Below are 24220 nucleotides of genomic sequence, written 5' to 3' on the forward strand. Positions count from 1 at the left end.
TGTACACAGAGATCTTCCATGGGATACCAACTCATCTAGATATTTGCTTAGTTTTACAACAGGCTATGTAAAAAGCCCTAGCAAAGTCAGTATAAACCAAAATTTCATACAGGCAATTACTTGTTTATACTGCTGTATATACTATACACTGAAATGTAAGTACAATAGTTATATTCCAACTGATTTATTTTATAATTACATTGTAAAAATGGAAAAATAAGCAATTTTTTAGTAATAGTGTGCTATGACACTTGCATGTTTTTATGTCTGATTTTGTAAGCAAGTAGTTTTTAAGTGACGTGAAACTTGAAGTACGCAAGACAAATCAGACTCCTGAAAGGGGTACAGTAGTCTGGAAAGGTTGAAAACAACTGTGCTAGGGCACTGGGAAAAGACCATAGTTGTTTCTGTCTTTAATTCCACCTGTGTATGCAGTGTCAGCTCCTGCTGTGAACAATAACTAAGCTGAAAGCTGACAACAGAGCCAAGATCTGGTGACAAGTAAGACACGTACTTTATCTTGAGTGACAACTCAAATCAGTCAGTTGACCACTTCCTGAAACTGTGTACCTGATTAGTAAGGAAGTGTACATGCTTGAGTATGTGCTTTAAATATTGTCATGAATTTACAGTGTGTCTTTGAAAAAACAACCAGCTCTTCTCATTAAGGTCAAATTCACCTCCTGCCGAGGACCTGCACAAAGCCAATACATCACTTTAACTCTCAGTATAAAGGGCCAAGGTAGGTTTAAGTGGTGCAGAGACTTCTTTGTTGGCCCTCTTCACAGGGGTGAGTTTCACCCATTAATGAACAACAGCAGAATCTGTAATTATGGGATTAAGTTATAGCAGGGAAAATTCAGGTTTAACAGTGTATTAGGAAAAAAACAGAAAAATTGAGGCAGTGTGGTCCAGAGGGAAGGGCACTGGCCTGGGAGTCAAAAGGACCCGAGTTATTTTTCTCCTGCCACTAACCTGTTGTACAATATCGCACAAGGCACTTCATTTCTCTATGCCTGTGTTGCCTCTCCTCACTTCTGTCTGTATATTCTGGTCAGATTGTATGCTCCTCAGGGCATGGACTGTCTCTTATTATGCATTTGCACTGTATATACTATTGTAATGCAAATAAAAAAAACCTTTGAAACAATAGATACGTGCACTGAAATTCTGCCTTATTTCAGCCAGACTGGGATATTTGCCTAAATTATTTTTCAAATATCTTCTATTAAACAAGTTAAATTAGATATTAGAAGCCAAATTGAGAGCACAGGCCTGATACTCCACTGCCTTTCCCTCTCTGCCAGTCATTTATAACTGTTCAACTGAGTGCAAATGGGTATAAAATGCTACCAGATCATATAAGATAGCAATGTACGCTCAGTTGAACCGTTATAAATGTCTACATAAGGGACAAGGTAATGGAGAACCAGGACTATAGAAACCAATGAATACATTCAAAACAGAGACATATCAAGCCAGAAGGTTTGTTTTAAGGATAATTAACTTGATCCTGACACAATGTAAGGAAATATATCCCATGTCCCATTACAGATCTCTTCCAACCCAAATGTTTCTACAAATCACTGCCATCTCTACGCATCTTTTACTATATTCTGGTTGTTAACCTAACCAAATTACAACCAAAAAGAAGAGTACAGTAAATTCCTTGTAACCTGTTTTCTCAGATTAGGGCTAGATGGTGCTGGTGTTTTTTTTGTATTTTGAGCAGGTGATGTAACATATATCTTCCATGTTGCTGTAGAACTGTATGATTTCTCTGCTGCATAGCACCGCCATAGAGTCTGTAAAGTAAAAACCAAACAATTCTTTATGTGAACAAATGGGCACTATGTTCAAAAGGAAGGGTTACTACAAACTTGCCAAAAATGAACCTACAGTATGTTCTTTGATCTATATAAATGTGCTGCAAAGGATTTTTATTGCAACCACTATGTGCTGTACAGCATAGCTACATGTCAAATAAAATGCAGTCTCTCCCATGAGTAACTGTGCTAAGAGGTAACTACCACCAAAAGGTATATATTCACTTCAGCATGCGGTGTTTTTAAGCATGCTGCTCTTAGTATTATCAGTGGGAGTTGCAGTCTAATCCACTACACATGGAGATGAAAATTTGCCACATAAGAAGAAATACTCTTAGAACATTAACAAGTGTTCCTGCTTTACTTTTTTATGCATTGTGACACATTTTAGTAACATTGTTTTCAGCTGACATTCTCTTTACATTATATAAAATGTAATATTGGAGCATTTTCCAAACTGGTGTGTGTGCGTGTATCCATCCCAATTATTTAAGATATACACAGTATATATGGGAATACTACAAGGTCAATGATAATTACATGAAAATTAAAAAACAACAAAGTTGGTTCTTTAGTTCCACAAGCACTCTGCACCTGACCAGTATCTTTCACTGAAGAGTCTCAAAACCCTTTAAAATATTAAACTTCACAACAAACCTGTGGGATAGGTAATTATCCCCATATCATAGATCAGTAATCTGAGGCAAAATGATTTAATGATTAAAAGCGAATTAACAGCAGAGATGGAATAGAACCTCAAAGTCGTAACTCTAGTCCTATGCTGTGACCACCTAAACCATACTCCCTCTTCATCTGTTTTATGATTCAAGCATTTACCTGAATTAGAGAAGCTGCAGCTGGGATCTGCCTGTTGAAATGCTTCTGACGTTGCTTCTGTTGCACTTTCAAGGCAAAGCCAGAACCCAGAATCCCCTAATAAACAAACCAAAAACTGGTAAGTCTGTGATGGAACTTCCTGTGTGTTTTAAACAAAAAATTAAAGCATGAAATAAAAAATCATTTCCCCCCTTCAATAATAATGAGAAAGGATTTCCACTTAACCTCAGTTACAGTCATGGAGTTTCTTAACTCTTAATATTTCCATGACTACAAAATTTATTTATCCAATGATGAAATAATGTATTGAAAGTATTCTGAGCACCACATGACTTCACTAACTCTTACACAAATCAGGAAATATTCTTTCCCCAAAAAGACTTATAACAACCATACATTCACAGCTAGAATGTATGGGGAACATTATTCAATACAGTAGGTGTAGCCACGTTTCACTACATTCTAAAAGCAATTGGCACATAATAGTGAGAGAAACAAACACATAGCTCTCACAACCAAACTCCAGATGTTCTTTGCACTTGCTATTTCCTTCCCCTACAAATAAACAACTCTGTTCACCTGTCACCTGTGAAAGAATTAAAGGCAAAGTATATACAATTTTATAGAGTGCAACATTTCTTTTAAAATTAGTGTACATTAGAGCAATAAATTATTACAGAGCTGTGACTATATCCATTTTCAGCTTCTCAGAGGTTACATTAGTTTTAGCAATGTGGGTTCAGACCCTCTGAGTTCTGCTGTGAGCAAACTCACAATGGAACTCAGAAAGTCAAGTATCACCTTGTTTTGACAAAACTGCTCAAAATATTAACTATCTTTTAGTAAGCTCAGTTGAACTGGGCTGAGTTGAGTTTCTCTCTCGACAAGGACTACTGTGTCTCTCTTCAGGCTTCCGACCAAAAGCTGCACACAGCTCTGCGTTGCTTGACATTCCTTTTACCTGCTGCTATGGTATGTGTAACATTAAGTCATTCTAAGGATTTCATTTTCAAAACTTCAAAAGAGAGGTTTTATAGATTAATTTTTTAGTTTAGTCCTTATGTTTATTCATATTCAATTATTTGGGGAACCAAATTAGCTTAGCAATTTGTAGAAGACCTGATTGAGATTCCCAGGTTGCAGGGGATGTCTCCTCACACAGCCTCAGTTTATTTCTTAAATCCTAAAAGACAGGAAGTTAAGGAGATCTGGATTCTATTCCCATTTTTGCCACTGGCCTGCTGGTTGGCCTCGGGCAAATCAATTCACCTATCTGAGCTTCAGTGTCCTCATTTGTAACATAAGGATCATGAATCTGACCTCCTTTATAGAGGGCTTTGAGATCTATGGATGAAAAGTGCTATAGGAAAGCAAGGTATTCTTATATATTTAATTCCCAATATGTAAAGTATGTAAATGGCCACCATCATCATATTATCTGAGTGCCTGACAATCTTTAATATATTTATCCTCACAACATTCTCCTGATGTAGGGATTATTACCCACATTTTACAAAGGGGGAACTGAGGCACAGAGCAGTGACTTGCCCAAGATCACACTGGAAGTCTATGACAGAGAAGGCACCTGAACCTGGGTTTCCCAAGTCCTAGACTTCTGCCCCAACAATTAGATCATCCTTCCTTTCATAAAGAATATTACAAGTTAACAGGTCCAATAGACTGTGTGTTATATTCTGAGACAAAATCCAAAAGACATTTTCTTAACAGTAGCATCAATTAACAAGTACTTGTATTATTTACAAACAGGATTAAATAACTGCTTCGAATTCCCACTCACCGCTGGCAGAGCAAAGAAAGATATAGCAAATACTGAGAAACAGGAAGCTATTGTCTTCCCAATCCAGGTCTGTGGTACTTTGTCACCATAGCCGATCGTTGTGACCGTTACCTGCACCATAAACAAAGAACATATTCACTGTAAAGTTATAAAGTCATTCCAGAAAGGAGTGTGAAAGCAGCCCAACATATGATGATCCACTGGGATTGCTGTGATCCAGAGAATTTGCCCTCTCCCACTCACCAGGTCCTTTAGCCATAAACACTGTAGGCCTTTGCCTAAAGCCCCAGCTCCTGAAATCATTTGCTTATATTAGAATCTCAATCTCAGTAGCCAGGAGATGGGTGAGCTACCCTATTCATCTCTTTGGAGTACTAACTCCAAAACCCTCTGTACTGGGGGCTCCATCAATACCACTCCAGCACAGGACTCTTAGTTGGAAGAGCAAAGTGAAATGGTTCAAGTGCACCCATCCAAATAGACACACCAGCAGACAGACTAAGTACAAGGGGATGGAAGAGGAGGCCCTTTCCATCACCACTCAAAGTGAGATTCAGGGCCATGAGGGGAGGGTGCTAATGCACCATGTCAGGGCCGGGTTGTTGGCATCTGGTCTAGTGGCTAGAGCAAGAGTCAGATACTGGGAAGTAGATTTGTGGGTCAATTCAAGGTCAGAAACCAGGAGATAGAGTCAGGAGTCCAGGCCAAGTCAGGAGTCAGTGCTATGTAAAGTTGAGGTCAGGAGAGGCCTGAAGAAACAGGGTCTGTAACAGCAGTTACTTAGGATTCTACTTAGTTGCACAAACTTCCTATATCTTCCCCAGGCTTCAATAGTATGTCCGGATCTACCAGGAATGTCCTGTCATTTGGGCCTTCCATGGGCAGCACATCCTGTGGTGTCTGAGTCCCTGAGGTTCATGATATGCCCAGCGTTTCCATTGTCCAAGGTTAGGGGGTGGTGTGGAGACAGTCACTACCTGGGGAATCTACAGACCCAGGTACTAGACCTGCTGCTTCTTATACTATATTGCCTTAACTGGCCCCAACCACTGCCCTGTTTCAACATTGCAAAGATGATTTATTTCTTCTCAAAATTAGCCATTGACTATAGAGTATTTTTTACTCTGTCTCCAACACAGATAATTTTAAGAGTTACATCTGTAAAGAAAGTTATTAGATTTGGGGACATGGCCCCAAACCCATCCCCCACTCCTTCCATTTTGCCACCCATAGTATCAGAAATATGACCCAAAAACGTTGATGAATTCACATTCAGCTAACCATTCACAATGGGAACAAAGCAGGCTATGAGAATTAGAGTTGACCACAGGATGACAATTCCATTTTGTGGCAACTTTCAAGGTTTCAAAATTTGTTTTTCTTCCTCCTTGGACAAAATATTTGTTGTCTGAAAAGGAGAGAGGCTGTTTAGCCTCATTGTTAGCATATTGGCCTGGGACACGAAAGAGCCAGGTTCCACTTCCTGTTCTGCTCCAGATCGGAGCAGAAGTCTTCCATCCCGTATCACACCAAAACTGGCAGAGCAGGGCCTTGAACCTAGCTCTCCCACTGAGCTGCAGAGTCAGTCTCTTTGCTCTCTGTGCTCACCCTGACCCAAAAACCTTCCTACCAAAAGTTTCACGGAAACATATCTCCTCAAAACCTTTTGGTTTCAACAGAATAGCATATTTCACCAAAATTTCATTTTGGCAAAAAAAATTTCAATGGCTCTAGTGAGAGTACTGCACAGTCACTGCTCTCTCTAATTGTTGCACCTACTTAGATATTATTATTAGTAGTAATAATAATAAAATAAATAATAATAATAATAATAATGCTTATTTTCTTATATAGTGCTTTTCATCAGTATCTCAAAGCACTTCACAAATCTTAAATCTATAATTCTTTAGGTTTTTCTGAAAAGCCTGTACAGAGTTGCAAAGAATATACTTCTTTTATTTCAACCTCTCCGGGAAGCACAGTTATGAGCTAGGAAGTAGGGTTTGTAAAATGGGGGCTGAAAATACTGTTGAACTAAGATTTTCAAACCCTGAAAACTAGACTCACATTTACTTTATAGACTATTGGTTCCTCATTCCAAACAAAATGCCAGTTGTTTAGCAAACTCAGCATGTCAGTATCTTCATTTCCCTGCAACAACCATCATTACAACCTGTATGCTGACCTCAGCAAGGCCCGCATCTTCCTATGAGTCTGTACAGTGCCTACCATAACGGGCTCTAATAATGATAAGGGCCATCGCATACTACCCCAGAACAAACAAATAATAATGAAAATCTCCAACACCACATGTTAAACTTCAAAATGATCAGATCTGAGAAGTGGAGGAAATTAAAAACAGTGATTCCTTAATGGCCATTCAGCTCCTCAGTGCACCCAGATGATCCTTTAATGTCTTGCTTTTTTCTTCTCCCCTTCATTTTCCTATGAAAGGCTCCTTGTTTTTCCTGAGTTCTCCAGCACTCAGGAACTAAAAACCAACTGCGGTAATGCTGAACTACCCTAACATTACTGTGGAAGACAGCATGAAAAGCCATAACCACAGAAAAGAGAGAGATGCTTTTCCATTCCTGCAGCAGACATTTGGCTGACAGATTCCTGCAGGTGTCTGGACATGTCTCAGGAAGTTTCTCCATTACCACTTTAAGAAGGTTCTTTCTTGCTAATCTGATTAAAACTTCTAAGTATGCAGAATGGATAATAGAAAATGTAATTCTCCATTTTACTTAATCTTGTCCAGAATTATTTTGAATGTATTTCTAGCAGATACCAGGGAACCATTCAGCATATATTTAATAATTAGCTATTGAAAAGATAAACCTGTTTCCTAAACCAGATTCACTATATCACATGTCCACTCATATCGTTTACACATGCTTTAGCTAATTTAGCCTCTGATCCTGCAAACATGTACACATGCATAGCTTCAAAAATGAGAGTAGTTTCACTGATGGACTGTTCACATGCTTAAAGTTCTTTCAAGATCAGGGCTTTGGAACCAAAAGGACCAAACATTAATGATAAAGGGACAGTGCTCTGGCTGGGACATAGGTACTTGATATTGGAGATTTGGTGAAATAGCTCAAAACTTGGTATTACAGGCAGAGTAATCTAATGTAGACAATCAGCTATTTGACTCATATTCTACAGGACATAATTAGACACTAAAGTAGGGTCCCAGGAGCTAGGAACACAAATGAGATGTCAACAACTTCTCCCCTCAAAGAGGGCTAAAAAATTACTTAGAAACAGACAGGGTTAATATTTCTGCCCTCTGTCAGACTGATAATCCCTCAGGAAATGGCTTTCCTTATATTTCAATAAGGTAACAGTGCTGAAAATGGTTCATATACGACACTACAAAGTCTTCGATAGAACTCTGCAGTCAAATCTACCGTGCCTGTTAAAAGTAGATGAAACAGACTTGCATTCAGCTAGAGCAAGTGAAGCTGGTTAACATTTGGTTCCAAATTCCTTTTATTTTTGTTTTATTTTCCTTTTTCCTCATGTTTAAACCTTTCAGGACATTTGTATCAAATTCAGCAAGCTTGCACTTTCTACAGTAGGCAAAATATTACACATAATAGACTCTGCGGTTTTATCGGATACACAAGAAACTTTCAAAAGCTGCTACCAAGATTTTTTTTTTAACTGGATTAGTTTTGAAAAGCAAAAGTGAAATCAAATTTCACTCCCTAATAACTCCACATCTGTGTTTTTTTGTTATAGGAGGTTTTAAAAGAAAAAGAAACTAAGTGATTCACTTTGCCCTGTGTCACTGGTCCCAGCTGTGAACTGCACCTGCAGCGTGACTCACTAATGCTGTCGAGGCCTAAACGTCTGGAAAGCTTAAACAATTTAAACAGTGTTCTTTCTTCATGCGCCTCACGCAGATAAAGACAAAGCTGATTTTATCTACCCATTACACAACGCAAGTAGAATTGTACAGAAAAATCCCTGGGCACTTTGTGCAATACACAAACACTTTAAAAAAATAGGTTGAATTCTAAATGTACCTATCTTAAACAATGGAAAGCATTTGAAACAAGCACCAAATAAATGTGTCTATATTTTAAACTTACTCATTTCTGCTGAAAATTCTCTAGTTTTCTTTTATTAACTTGTAATCAACAATATTTGCAAAATATGCTCACATATGAAGATATCTTGACTATTTTAAGCACTGATTCTGTAGCTTTTACTCTGTCAAGGTTGCAGGATCTAGTCCTTAGATTCCAAAATAGTTACTCATGTTAGAAAATTAGATTAATTCTTTAAGCATGTTCCTGCAAGCAGGGCTAAAAGAGAGGGATGTTTTTGTGTTCTCTTCTCAGGGAAGGTGTTACCCACAGTGCTGGGTAACTTTATCAAACCACAGATAAAGATCGCAAAATTCACAAGAACACAGATCAGCATCCTTTAACAACTACACATTAAGTTGAACAGTCATCCCAATTTATATATTTAGAAAATATTTAGTCTCCCTTTCTTAAATTTGTACCGGTTCACATGGTGCCACTAACCTCTTTGGACCTTGACTACACTGGGGGAATTTACAGGCAGCTTCCAAGGAGTTCAGCTGAACTGGTGCCAGCTCTGGTGGGAGCCCTAATGTTATTGAGACTGCCATAGCTAGACCCACTTCTAATAACATTGTGATCAGATTTATTTTTCAGCATATTTAGCTAAAATGGTGGTAAAAACTGGCTGAGCAGCCATGTTCACACTGTTTTGAACTCAAGTTCAACTGAACTTGTAGTGGAACAAGTAGGAATTTATTGCTGTTAGTTTCCACAGCATAGACATGGCCTTTCATGATGTCAATCTAAAAAAAGGTGCAGACTTATTTGGTCTTTACTGTTTTGGTTTTTGCTGAAATAAAAAAATATGGAGCAATCTGTTCTTGTGGAAAGTTTCTTCCTAAACCCCATTGATTAGAGGTTGTTTTACGCCCAGATGCAGAAGGGTTTAAATTTCTTAAGAACTTTTTATCAGGAACGTCTATAGAGGAGTTTAACAAATGACTGATTTTGCCAGATTATTTAGTTCTGTCTACTCATCTTGAGGTGGGTTTCTTGGCCAGGGTTTTTTTGTTTTGTTTTGTTTTTTTTTTTAAATCAGTTCTTGGGTACTTTGTATACCCTACAAATTAGTTGAATATGTGACAACCAAATAATTGGAATTACATATTTACCACAAAATGTTTGGACTGGGCCATTAAAAAAGGGTAAAACAAAGTTTTATAAAAAAATAATTTTAGTAAAGCACAGGTCTCTACATCACGCTTCTAAACACAAAGATTATAAATATGTATGTATTGGGATTTTCAAGCCCAATTTTTTCCATCTCACAGACTCTTACCTGTCTTTATTTAGAGGATTATTTAGAAGCAGGAAAAATATTGCTTTGTTTTCCATCTTTTCTTTACAAAGACTTGAACTGCTTTTCCCCTTTTGTCTTGGATTAAACCAAACTAAATTTTTGCACACACGAGTCAAAGCAGTGAAAGGTTGAATAACTGCAAAACCCACCCAGATGAAACCTTGAAAGCAAGGAAATAACCTTGAGAGAACACTCACCCATCACATTCATCCGTCTTACAGACATACTCCACACCCCTGCAAGGAACTCCCTTGCACATATGAAGAAACAGTATGAAACACAAAATTCCCTTATTAGCACTATAACAAACACAGCAAATGTAACATCTCTTGGGTATGTGCACAAGAAGTTACTTGTCAATGGGAGGTATGAGGAGGAATTAAGGTTTTGCTTTACACCGTGGCTGAGGAAGAAGGGAGAATAGCAGTCAAGGGATGCGGAAGGGTTGAATGGGCAAGTGGAGGAGTACTGTGGATATCTGGGAGCTAGTGGCTCTAAATCTATTCTCAGTAATATCCCCTCATCGTAAATACCATGCCCTTCCCCATCTCTTGAGCTGATGTGTCAACCTCCTCTGGTTTGTCACATACAGACTCCCAGGTCATGAGCTACATGAGGTCACTAGCGAGGAAACGTGCCTCAGAAGCACAGGTGGCGTATCAGACTCAGACTGCTGGTGAGGACAGGAAAGACATTTCCCAGAGATGCGTAACTAATATGAGGAAGTTGGCTAGAGGAGCATAACCCTCACACGTCAACAATACCTGTTCTCTCTCTTCACTCCCTTCTCCACCCAACTGGGCATGCACTCCTCCTAGCCAACTCCCACAACTTCCCATTATCCTTTGCCCCAAACCTTCTTCTCTGGTTCACCATTCCTTATTGAGCCCTGCTGGTGAATCTGGGAAGCATGATCAGACATTCAAAACAGCTGATGAATCTGGGAGGCTCTGTCAACTACTCTGGATAGAACAATGGATTGTTAGAATACGCAGTTTGCATTGTAGTGCACAGGACTGGCATCCACACACATGCTTTGAGGTCTGTCAGTACAGTTGTATAGCTAGAGGTATTTGAAATAATGGAACACCTTGGCCTACATTTCTAAGAGGGAACATTCTTAAAGTAACGCTTCTTTTTAGAAAAATCACAGAAAATTAAATTGGGCTCAAAAGAGCATGTAAAATTTCAAGATTAATTTCATACTCTTTAAAATAAGATTTCATTCCTATTTTAAGTACAAAATGCAGTGTAACCTTTACCATGGAGTCACTACTGTGCCTCCACAATGCACTTTACTACTGAAATATTTTAGTTCTATTAATTCTATTTTTTTTTTTTTTTTAAAAAAGAGTAAAATTTCCCTTCTAGATTACCATTTACAAATAGAACGCCTGATTCTGCAAATAAAGTCATCCTTACTCAGGAAGCAAAAATCCCGATTAATGTCAATGGTCAATCTCGCATGAGTGTGGACTAAGAGACTAGGCACACACTTTACTACAGATGACTTACCACACCCCACCACAGGGCATCAGCATAGCTGGAGAAACCTGTTCTTCCATCTTCATCCACTGCATCCTTCTCAGCAAGGTAGACAAAATAGGATGAGAAGATCAGTCCCAAGAATCCAATGTACAGAGTGGTTATGAGTTCCTATCACAAAAGAAAGGGAATTGTATGTAAGGCTCAAGTTATGCATTTTCCAGTCTGAAACCAGTATCTTCATTTGGTTTTACAAACCAGCATATTTTGCTGAATGGCACTATCATGGCATTGCTGTGCAATTGCAATAAAAAGACACCATCAGCATGTTTAGAATGCAAAATGTACTTCCATGAAAAGAGATTAATACGTGAGTAGCTTTTTATTTACTTCAAGACCAAGTCATTCAAGGCCAAATGATCCCTGACAGTAGCTTATTGTTACCAGCCCAAATAGACATAAGACTTTGCAATGTCATTGGCCAATTTTGGTGATATGACAAATATTAATGCCTTTTAAAACTGAAGGTAAATCCTACTACACACAGAGTATGTGATTTATTTACAGTACATACATCTCTTCTTTGCATCCCACAGCATATTTACAAATATGAGGAACACAGCATCACTAGTCATTCCTGTCCATGTCCCCTCCATTTACATCCCTGCATACCATGTCCCACCATTTACTCTGTAGTCAGCCTCTAGACCTGACTTACCTTGGTTGCATTTGTATTATTCTTTGACATCCTATCACATCTATCTTCTACAGTGTCCCAACCATCATAATCTTTTCGATTGCAGCCAATATCAGACCTTGATTTTTCATCCTGTTCTCCTTCTAACTTCATTTATCTTAAGTCATTACATCCACCACCTTCCAAATAACTCATCTCTACTGCCTCCAGTCTTCTGATGTCTGTTTCATTTAATGCTTCCAGACCACAGAACAGTACACTTGTTTGATACATTTTCACTTTGGTGCCAAATGTAATGTTTTTATTAGTCCATAATTTCATCAACTTCTGTGCAGCACTTGTTGCTAAGCACTTCTCCCCTTTTAACCTCATCTTTGATGCAACCATTGGGATTGATCAAGCTTCCTAGGTACATACAATATTTTACTTGTTGTACAACTTGGACTTACAACTATATCATCTTCTTGGCATTTATTCTATCTTTGAAATGGAACAATAACCAAAATACATTAGTAGTCTAATGAAATCTACTGCAGTATTAGACATAATAAAATACCCAAAACTTTCCTTGAATATTCTGTTTATAACTACAGTGTCATATTACAGACACACACCAAACTCTTAGGAGTAACCAACTTGAAGGAAGATAAGCTAACTTAAATTTACCCACAAGCGCATGTATAATGATCAACTCTAAATATATTTTTCAAACTGTTTATTCAACCATACCCACACACAGTTACAGACCTTCCTTTACTTCTATATTTATCCATTTTTATTTTGAAATGATTAACTTTTTTATATCACTTGTGATTTTTCCAAGGATGAACATTATTGACTTCTATCTCAAACTTGTTTTAGTTAACTTTTTAAAAGGAGATTGAGACTTCTCCATATTTACTTTGTGCTGCTTGAGAGACTGGGGGTTAATTTATGTTTTCTTGTCTTCTGTAATCACTCTTATTTAAGCTTTGCCACCTGAAGGCAGTCTGCAAGGTAAAATTTACTACATACTTCATCTGTATCTTTACCCATATTCTTCATTGTGTTCTGCTAGTCACCATTATGAATTTCAGATAATTCTTCTTTCTTTTGTGTCCCAAATATTACAAGAATGGTTTTAAAAAATAAACAGCAGTCTAACAAAGAACCCCTCTATTTAAAATATGTTTCTCTCCGACCATTCTTCTGTTATATCTTACACTAGCATCAGAAGCTAAGTGTCAGGGAGGAGAAGTACCGGACGATCTGGATTTTGTTGCTTTGAACTATACCTTTTTCAGCTCTCAATTTTTTCATTACAGCATCTTTCTGGTGGAAATGGTGAAGCCCTGGAATCCTCCCCAATGCAACTGTTATTTACAGCATCAGGAGTCAAGACTCCATATACTCCATCCACTGAGATGTCACTGAGATAATCCAGATTCAACCCTTTGCACAAACCAAAGTGGGTTCCCTTCTCTACATTTTTTCAGGTAATCTTGATTTTTCCCTCTCTGGTCTCAGTTTTCAGTAGCATCCATTTTCTCAGCTCTAGTTGCTTAACATGGTGGTTGAGGGAGGAAGTCAGATCTGAATGTTCACTAGTTCAGTGTTCCATTGTGGTTAACCTCTCCTCCACCAAATCTGCTGCCTCTTTTTTGTACAGCAGTTAATGCACTTTGTACGTCTGATCTTATTGTTTTGAACTCTTAAGAGTTCCTTTTATATTTACAGCTCACATTGTTTTTTCTCTTGGTTTTGGCATGTTTCTGTGCTATTTTGTCCAAGTCCTTCCTCTTTCATCAGTGATCCTCCATTTATCATGCTAAGATATAGCTTATTTTGTAGGCATGGGTTACTATAGTTATAGGCAAACTAGGCAGCTGCCTAGCACAGCAGATTTGGCCCAGCCTCCTCTCTATCATGATGAAGGGGTGTTCTGGCCAAATGTGCATGGCACTGTGACCCCATGCAGCAGGTCACAATGCCAGTCACTTAAATTTGAAAGACAGGCAAGCTGGGCCAAATCTACCATCCTAGGCTAACGAGGAGAGAAATGTCACACTGAAGTTTTGCCTAGGGCAGCAGATAGTCATGAGCAGTCTCTATTTGTGGGTGTCCATTTAACACTTGGAGAGCCTGAATTCAGTGCGCTGTAAAGGGCAAGAAAACCAATGGGGCAAATGTTCCAGACACCTGTTGAGTATGAACTTGCTATGCTTCCATTCCCAGGAGATGATGTCATTTCCCACTGAATGAAGATACTGTTTTAGTGCCACTATGGCTGTGTTTCTTGCTTCAAATGGAAGCTCAACGACAAAGCATCCATGCTATTGATAGATCTCACAAACAATTGGAACATAGTAGCCACAGTAGCTAAAATGTCACCAGAGCTACTAGGAATATTTCAACATCAGCATCTCTAAACCCTAGCCCTATTCATCAAAGCCTGAACCCTCGTCAAAACCAAATCTGGATGCAAACACCACTTCCTCTGATCATCTCTAATGGCAATTTTGAATATGTACATACATGTTTAAAAACAAATATTGCAATGGTGTGCATGTGTACATACATATACATATTTAAAAGAACTATTCCAGAAGCCTAATACTAAAGAGATGTGTATAAGAGAGGATATAAAGATTTCAGTAATAATGAAGTACATGTAATATAAAGAAATAGGATTTGATGGTTTGCACTAATATAGCACCTGAAGTTCCCTGAATGTTTTGCAGAAAATCAAGGCTTGTACTATTATCTCTGTTTTATAGAAGTAAGTAAGTAAAATAACTTGCCCAATACCAGAAAGTCAGAAGAAGAGTTAGATGTACAGCTCAGAAGTCCAGGGCTTGCAGTCCTTGCACTTACCACACAGCAAAGATTATTCTAGTGCTTTTGATTAGGACATCAAACATATTAAGATGCTATTCTTCAGGTGTATGATCAATAGATTGACTCAAAAAAAATTGGTATGGCTTTTCCTTTCCTCCCCCAAAGTGGTCCAACATGCTATACCGGGAGTGGCCAAACTGTGGTTCATGAGCCACATGTGGCTCTTTTACAGTTAAAGTGCAGCTCGTGGAGCCCTCTACGCCCCGCCCATTCTCCACCTACCAGACTAGGGTGGGGAGCTCAGAGCCTCTTCCCTGAGGCAGGATGGTGGAGCTAGAGGATTCTGCCCAGTGGGGAGGACAGTCTCGGGGGGGTCAGTAAGTTTGTCTCTACCCCTGCAGTTATGACTAAAAAAAATTGGTGGGAGTGGTGTGCAAAGAAAGCAAAAATCACACTGCATGTAGAGTAACATGATAGATCAATAATTAAGGGGCTTCCAGTCCATAAGTTCTTTTAAACCTGGACACATTTGTAATTCTGAATATTATTTTCCCAAATAATACTCAGAAGTCTTAGAAAAAACATTAATTGACCTTCTATTAGAAGCATTATGGAAACTCACAAAGCAAGATGAGGGACAAGTGAACCTCTGAGATTAGAGGCTCATAAGCTGGAGCTGGATAAGTTAACTCAATAGTTTTTCAGTGAGCTGCATGATTTTTCCAAGTTTTTCCATCACCACATGTGATATTGACTCATGTTCTGTTGCCTTTGGCAAGAAACACCTGTATAAGCTCAACCTGCTGAAAATAGCTGAGTGCCCTGGCCAAATCGGGTTTCAGTGAGCTAATACAGCTATTTGTAAAACTCAAACACACATGGAAAGCATTGGTTCAATCTTTAGGTAAGCTTTTCTGGGTACAGACAGATCCAAGTAAATTTATTTTCAGTTGGACCCAAAGAGTTTACGTTTTTGCACTTTTCAGGGACTTAGGATCCCATTTTGTACTGAAAAATATTCAAGTTAGCAAACAAAAGAAGTCTGCTTTGTATTCTGACTGCAAAGAAAAAACAGCTGAGATCCTTTTTTCTTTAAAACACAAATTTCTATTATAGACCAGAGAATCATTCAAGTTGTTTTCCCTTCTGCTCACTGTAGTTTCAGCTACACTTGTTTAATGTCAATAAAGAATTATAGGTTTGATTTTGAACTACTCATGTGCTAGTGGGTGATCTGCTTGGTCAAGCACTACAGATATGAAGACTGTTTATAGATCACCATAATCAGTTCTTTGGAGTAATAGAACTTCAAATTAATTTGGTTCATTCATTTAACTTCTCCAAGGTGTTCTTTTTATTTGCCCCCAGAAAACCCCACACAGTAAGCCTAGTGAATGCTAAGAAAATACTTTAGGAGTCTAGTTCAGTATTATATGGATAGCCATGCAGTGCAAAGATAAACAATGAAGCTCACCATTGACATGTGTCATTAAAATTCCTCCTATCATATAGGAATAAAGTGGGTTTGTGTTGAGGGATTTTTGCTGTTTGTTTGGGGATTTTTTTGAACAGGAATTCAATGTCCTTCAACAGAATTCAGCCTGTTGGGTATGAAGTTATCTGCAGTAAAGCAGAAATGTTAAGGGCACAAGAGTAATTACTTTACTATAGATTTTCAGTGTTTTGTTTTACGCAGTTCCCAGTCATCTGTAACACAACATAATGATCTCGTGAGGACAAAGCAGTCTAAATGCAGGTGGCACCTGTGAGGGGAGTTCATAGTTGTTTACAGTAACTGGAGAACAGATTTATATGAAGGAGTGTTAAGGAAGCATTGTCATAGGAGAAGTAACTGGCTATAAAGGTGAAGAAATCTATAGTGTGGAACTAGCCACTATAATATGACATGATGAGTAAGAGAGGATGACAATTTTATGTTGATATATAACTAAGCACTCATTTTCACCAAACACACTTCAAAAGAGGCCCTAAAAAAAGGGCACTTCAACCATTCATTTGTCAAAGTCTGCATTAAAGTCGATACAAAAGGTGATAATTTAAGCTTACCATACTTCTGAACAGGAAACATAATGGTAAAATGCAAAAACTAACAAAACAGACTGCTATTTATAGAAATGTTTACCTCTATTTCGCAGTCTATATCCTCAAATAAAATAGGCTTTCCTACATGTTATAACATTATATTTAATATTGGATTAGAAACCTCAATATTTAAGCAGCTAAATAAAAAGGAATGGTTAAAATGGTTGATGTATTTACTTAAGAAGGTTCCAGTGGTTTTTGTTTTTTTGCCAAAATAACCTGGGTTAGAACATATTTCCTGTGAATACAGTTGACAGCATTTTTATATGCAAGACAAACCATGTAAATGTGTTTAATAAATTATGCCTGAATATTTCCATCAAAGTGCACAGAAAACCATTACTCACATCTACAATGATAATTTCCAGAAAACACCACTGCTGATGCCTACAAGACACCAAACTGAAATAAACAAACATTCAACCTAATCATCTTCCTGTGTTAAAAATAAAAGAAACAGGATGGTCTTTGAAAGTGATTCGTTCTCTCTTGCAACAACAATTGTTCATTTTAAACCAGATTATGATTTGAAGTCCAAGAGATGAACAAGCTTCATGGACCAAACGTTCGGAATTTTCAAGTATTCAGTACCTGACGATGTATGAAAACAACTGATCCTAAAAGTCTCCAAGTGCCACCCTGCCGATCTACATGAAGCATGCGAAGTATCTGGAGAAACCGGATTCCCCTGAAAGAAAAGTGTGACATGAAATTAAAAGCTTCACTATAAATATTGATACAAACCATTTTTTAATCTGCACATTACCTTCTGGATGCATTTGTATACTGTAATAAAATACACATGCCTGATCATCCTTCAGGATGCTGACCAACTTCCATTCCCAGAGACTTACTTGGGAATTAAAGCTATTCAGTACCTTGCATGTGTGGACCCGTAATTTCGATACCATATACTACTCTGTATTTAAGTGTGCAGTATATTAGTATACCAAATAGTTAAATACATTGTACAAGTATTTGTTCAAACTCATAAGCCCATTACATTTTTACTTATTTGTAACCTTCAAATGTTTGCTTTCTGAGAACATTCAGTACCAGAACTTTACTAGCATGAACACTGGCAAAAAGAAAACTTTAAACTCTTGTATTTTCCAATAGCAAAACCTGTATTGAATGTTCAACAGTAAAAGTCACAATTCTCACTTTTTGCATGTTTTTAGTTACATAAATCATCCAATCAGTGAACAGAGACAATACTATGCAACTTAACTAATCAACCAGAGCATGAATTTTGAATTGGAAACTTTTGAAAGTCAAGTGATCTGCAGAATAATAATTTGTTGAAGAAACATATGAATAATTTTAAACAAATAATGCAAATTAAAATATTTCTTTGTTGGTTTTTTTACCATTATCTTTTTATTCTCCTCCACCCCCCTCAAACACACACTTAGCCATTGATTATAGCATCGCCTGTATTGAAATCCTATCACTGAATCAAAGTAGTCAGAGAAGGAACAGAATCATCTAGTCTATCCATCTGCTAGTGCAAGATTCACCTTAAAGTTTATTTTTTAGTGATCTGTCCAAATCCGCGGTCTAATAGGTCTCTGCTCTAGGATTTGTTTTTTTTTTTTAATTTAGCGATTTTTATTTTATTTTTTTTTTACCATCCCATTAGAGTAAAGCTTTCTTGTGCCACATTAATAGGCAGGAATCTCAATAGGTTTCTCCATAGTGTTGTCCTGCAATCCCTATTACTAATCAAAGACAGGTACTGCATTTTGCCTTTAGAAAAATCTACCCTCTCCATTTAGAATTCACTTTTTCTAAGCTTCCCCAAAAGAAATATCAAAATTACTAGAGCATTATACTTTTTGACCCAGCATGCAATACTAAGGACTGTACCATGTCATTATGAAGCCTGAATGGCAACATACATAAATGGCATTTCATTATTCTTTGATATGCTATCGATTCTCTACCATTGTTTTACATTGAAGAAATTTAACTGTACTCATGTAATTTTTTTAAATAAGGACTGAAAGAGGAGAATTCTCATAATATGTGGTATGCCACCAGTGGCTGGTTCACACAGCTCCCTAATGGGGGGAGAAAGGAAAGGACACATTGAATACAATTTTTAGATGCTCCCCTCAGTTTCTTTAATTTAACAGCTGACAGCAAGTAGACATTATGACATTTCTTGGTTTAGCTATCTTAGCTATATCCAAGATGCTTACCACCACAGTGTCCAAGTGCTGATATGGACATGATGGACAATTGATTCATTGTATATTACCAAAATTGAAGTTTGTGAAGTATAAGATAAAAACTCTGAGGCATAGTTTCTCAGCAAATGCACAAGCTCTCCGAAAAGATAGAAGTGATACTGGTAGCAAAGGAGACTGTTTTGATGATCTGTACTAGGGGTAGCCAAACTGGCTCATGAGCTGCATGTGGTTCTTTTACAGATAAATTGGTGCTCAAACAGCCCCTATTCTCCCCCCCCCCATTCTCCACCTACCAGACTGGGGTGGGGAGCTCAGAACTTCTGCCCTGTGGCAGGGATGATAGGGCTAGAGCAGAGGTCTTCAAAGACTGGGGCACGCCCCTCGGGGGAGCGGGGGGGGGGGAGGGGGAGAAACATTGTGGGGGGCACTTGAGCCCCAACCACCACGGGCTCCCAGCGGGGAAGCCTCCGCCATCCTGGAACTCGCAGCTCGGTAGCCTTGCCCCCGTCACAGCCCCCCAGCCCCAACTGTGGGGCTCCCAGCTGGGGAGTTGTGCAGACAGCAGTAAGCAGGGGAGCAGGGTGAAAAGTTTGAGGACCACTGGACTAGAGGTTTCCGCTCAGTGGGGAGGTGTAGTCTTGGAGGGGGAGGGATCAGTAAGTTTGGCCACCCCTGATCTATACAGAAGTCTGAAGACATCAGACTACAGACTATCAAAGTGCTGCAAACTTTGCAGTTGTAGTGGATTCTGCACAGGTTCCAGACTTGTCATTTGCCACCGTGGCAGAAGCGGCCTTTCATCTTTGATGGGCCAGGAACTTGCGCTCTTTTCGGTTGGACAGCAGCTTAACCAGGGTGATCCACATTTGTGTATCTTCCAGGTTAGACTATTGAAATTCACTGTATTTGGGGCTGAATGCAAAACACCATAAGAAGTTGATGCAGCCTGCTGCAGAAGCAACAAAGCCCAAGGCAAACATCTGACAGCTGTGCTTTGTGAAATCTAACACTACCATTCGCTTCAGAACAGATTGCAACAACCTATCCCTAATCTAAAATGCCTTTAACAGATTAGGACAAGCGTAATGTAGACTCCACACAGGGATAATGCCATTGAAGGTTTAGGCTTTCTGGCACTCAGCACTGAATATCCTCAGTTGCAGGACCCTGGCTATAATATTCCTTTCCAAAAGAGATCAGGTCAACTGGGTTCTGATCTAAATGTAAGGTGTGTCTTTTCAATAAAGTCTTTCCCTGGCATTATGCTCATAACTAAATTAAACAAATCTTAACATACACATTAACCTCTGGGAACAGAAAGTAAACATTTGTTCTGGACATTTGTGTCTTCATAATCCTGTAAATTCTTATATGGCAAAGGTCGGTGATTTATAAATACCCGAGAGACACTGAAGGGAGCTGAATATATGTTGGGCCAGTCCTGCAAAGTGCTGGCTTCCTCAGTTCCCAATGATTTAAGTGGGAGTGAGAGCATTTAGCACATTATAGGAGGTGCAGCACCCCTTTGCTGGAATAGGCACAGTGTGAATGCACCTCCACCAGTTCTTATTGCTCCTTTCTAGTATTTACTCAGTTTACCTTCCAAAACAAGGTTGTGCTACTTGGGGCAAGCTGAACAAACACTGCATAAATCAAATGTGGCTGGTTCATGCACAGTATGTGTTACCTGTGCCAGATAAAGTGTAATTGTACTTTGATGGATTTAAGTGAAGTAATTACACATACTTGAAAAAAGTACCAAGTGAATGAAGTGCTGTCTGAATTACTTCTTAAATAAACCAATGTACTGTAATATTCTTTTTTTCTCAGAAAGTGTTGGACATTTTGTCTGGGACATTATGTTTCTTTAGCGATGTCCTCTCTGCTTCCACATTCACACCCACTCAGTATGCTTTGCCTCAGTACTGCCTTTCCCAATCAGTAACTGAGGCATAATGGTACACTGAGTCCTTCATAGTACATTTATCTTGACATTTTGATAATCGTATTTGGCAATAATTATTGATGGGTTTATAGATGCGTGCTCTTGTGGTTATTTAGTTAAGTTACAGGAACTAAAATAACGTACCTTATTGCAGATGTGGCAAACACCTGTCCATTTGATCCTACACTCAGAACAATGATTGAGGCTATCACAACAATAAGATCTGTTAAAAAATATACATTGAATATTAGACTTATGCTCTTAAAGAGTCATTGAACGTCAGATGAGAAAAGTGGACAAAAACCAAATGACTTCAGTTGAGTTTTGGTGGAACAGTGTGTTAACATAGTGAAGTTTCACATCTGGGAAACTATGATTAAAACCTGTTTTAGGCGAAGTGAAAAGTTTGGTAATCACATCCAAATTCCCCATTATTTCCACTTCAGAAAATGAGTTCCACCCACCCCCCTGAACACACACTCACACACACACACACACACACACACACACAGAGAGAGAATGATATTAAGGTTAGAAACTCAAACACTCAAAAGTTAGGAAACCGCAGAATCAGTGTTGCCTGTTATTCCTTAATTTGACTCCATTGCTCTGTATGCATTAAAATATAGTTTTTTATTGCATAATTACATTCTATTTTTTCCCCTCTCTACCTCATTCAGTGCACAGTGCGGATGGTACTCAATGAGCAGCTGTTCAATATTTTGTTTTCTCGTTATTATTCAATGTGTTGTTCCCCACACCTTATTCACTACACACTATTTAAACCCTGCTGTGAAGGCAGAATAATTATTTCCTTGGGATCCTTACACTATGGCACTCACTGTTATAGTTTCAGAATACTTCACAAATATTACATTTATTTCCACAACACCCCTGTGAGATAAAGTTATTATTTTCCCCTTTTACAGATAAGGAACTAAGGCACAAAGAGATTAAGGTCAAAAGTATCCACATTATTTGAACAGCTCCCTCATTGATTTCAGTTGCAGTTATGAGTCCACAGCACTTCTGCAAATCAGAGCCATCAGTCTCAAAGCAGGCACCCAGAAACAGAGAAACGCACAATTAATGAACACACATAAAAAGTTTGCTTTGAGTGATTTGCCCAGCATCACATAGGATGTATGTGGCACAGGCAAGGATAGAATTAAGTTCTCCATGGCAGCATTCAACTGTCTTTAGCATGGGACCATCTTTTCTCTTCCTGCAGACCCCTGCTTCATTCACTACACACCTTACAACTTCTGCAACAAATAAGGTAAGGGTCCTACAGACCCTTTACTTTACACTTTACTAGGACCTCCTCAGGACCTGGAAACTAGTATCAATGACTAGTATCCATAGCAGCCCCTGTGGAGGAGGCCCTCCTTGCAGAACCCCTGCTACACAACCTCATCTCCATGCACAGGTGGTGGAGTCCTCCTTGATACACTGGCGGTTACCACCAGACTTGGAGAGATCCTGGACTAAGATCAGAGGGACTGTGTGGACCATACAGTGCTCAGCCAGCGCATGGGGTGGCCCACTCTGTGCATCCCCCGCTGTGTGCTCCAGGAGATGAGGACAGCCTTGACCCCCTTTTCTCTTGTTTTCTTCAAGTGGGTCCTGTGGAAGGGTGCTCCCCGCTCACCCTCAAGAATTTATCATCAGGTCTTTGCCCCATGAGCCTCCCTGACAACACGCCACCTGCGCCGGCTACAGAACATCAAGTCGGTCCATCTTATACCAGACCTCATGAACCTCTCTCTATGTTCATGCTCCTCAACATCCATTTTCTCACCCTCACGTCCCACTCTGATGGTAAGTGGCCGGACCTCCTGCTACCAGCAGAGGGCAGAAAATCCTGGTGAGCCACGTCTGTACTCCACCTTTTCCCAAGGGCCGCCAGGAATATTAGCTAGCAGCTACTCCATGGAGCTTTGAGCATGGCTGGTATGGTTCATGGAGCCTCCTAGCACTTGTCCATTCCGTGGTGAAAGATACACCATGGCACATGCTTACCTAGAGTGCAGCAGGTTGCAGCGCTCTTCCAGCTCCTTCAGAAGCTCTTGGTGAGGTTCTGGCTGCACTTTCTGCCTCACTTGTTCATTCTTGCACACCCCATTCACAGTGCCAACATCACAAGATCTTCTCATCAACCTCCTCCTGGCATGGCCAAGATGCTCATCCATCTGTCCAAGAAGAGGAAGGTGTATGGAGATGTGCTTTGCAACCATGGGGTCCACTTCCATTCTCCACTAGTACCAAGTCTCCAGGCAGAGTTCCTCTGGGTGATGTCCACTGGCTCCTTTGACTCCTTTGTGGAACAGTGGGTGCTGTCTGGGGTTCTCTGTTTGGCATCCCCGCTGGATCCCTGTGGCATTCTGTACCTCAAAGCAGCACCCCTGGAACTCCCATATTAATCAGTCATATAGTTATGATATGTTTTCTACAAAATATGCCTTGTGAAGTATCATTTTAAAAGTCTTGATCTGTTGAACATTAACATCCTGTTGGATTGTATGTGCTATTGTATGTGAAGTTTTGCTATGTATGTGTTACTGAAACATGTTGTGAGGTTGGGAACACCCAAAACCAGCCTTTCAGGTATAAAAATGGAGTAGCCAGACAGTGTTAATGGTTCACCCATCAAGGAAAGAAGCCACTATCTCAGGAATTGTATACAATGAAGACTTCTCAGAGGCAGCACATAGAGAATGGACTCTGCTTGGCCAATAGGGGTGGGCCTCCATGTCACAAGCTGGAAGAAGCTATAAAACAGGGGAAGTATCATCATCACTTGGCCTCTCCTTTCTCCCCTCCCCCAAACTCAACAGCTGGAAGAAACATCTGGAGGACAAAGACTTTAAATTGGGGAAGGACAGTCCCAGACCGGAAAAGAGTCCCAAGACTGTGTATTGAGGATAAGAACAATGCAATGCAATGCAGTTGGACAATGCAATGTCCAAAATGTTCACAAAAACCACTGTCACCCTGCTTTTGCCTATCCATTTTGTGGTGGATGAGGATCCCGTAAAGAAGTGTCCACCCTTCCTTTTGTTTTGTTATAAAAATGAATGAGGCTGGGTTTTGCTTCAGTCCTGGATGTGGAAT

General features: G+C 39.2%; 1 protein-coding gene across 1 annotated transcript in view; it reads right to left on the reverse strand.

Annotated features, from left to right (window-relative positions):
- The window catches only part of LOC137141939 (potassium voltage-gated channel subfamily KQT member 1-like), a 552592-nt gene that overhangs the window by 514579 nt on the left and 13793 nt on the right, over positions 1–24220 (reverse strand). The window contains exons 4-9 of the mRNA XM_067531059.1: positions 21251–21329; positions 17558–17654; positions 11380–11520; positions 4462–4572; positions 2664–2759; positions 1677–1805 (exon numbers count right to left, since the gene is read on the reverse strand). Coding sequence (XP_067387160.1) covers positions 1677–1805; positions 2664–2759; positions 4462–4572; positions 11380–11520; positions 17558–17654; positions 21251–21329 — 653 coding nt within the window. The remainder of the gene's footprint in view (positions 1–1676; positions 1806–2663; positions 2760–4461; positions 4573–11379; positions 11521–17557; positions 17655–21250; positions 21330–24220) is intronic.

This window comes from Emydura macquarii, unplaced genomic scaffold (genome assembly GCF_026122565.2).
Source record: "Emydura macquarii macquarii isolate MOO-44397 ecotype Brisbane River unplaced genomic scaffold, CSIRO-AGI_Emac_v2 contig_3122, whole genome shotgun sequence".
Lineage (NCBI taxonomy): Eukaryota > Metazoa > Chordata > Testudines > Chelidae > Emydura > Emydura macquarii.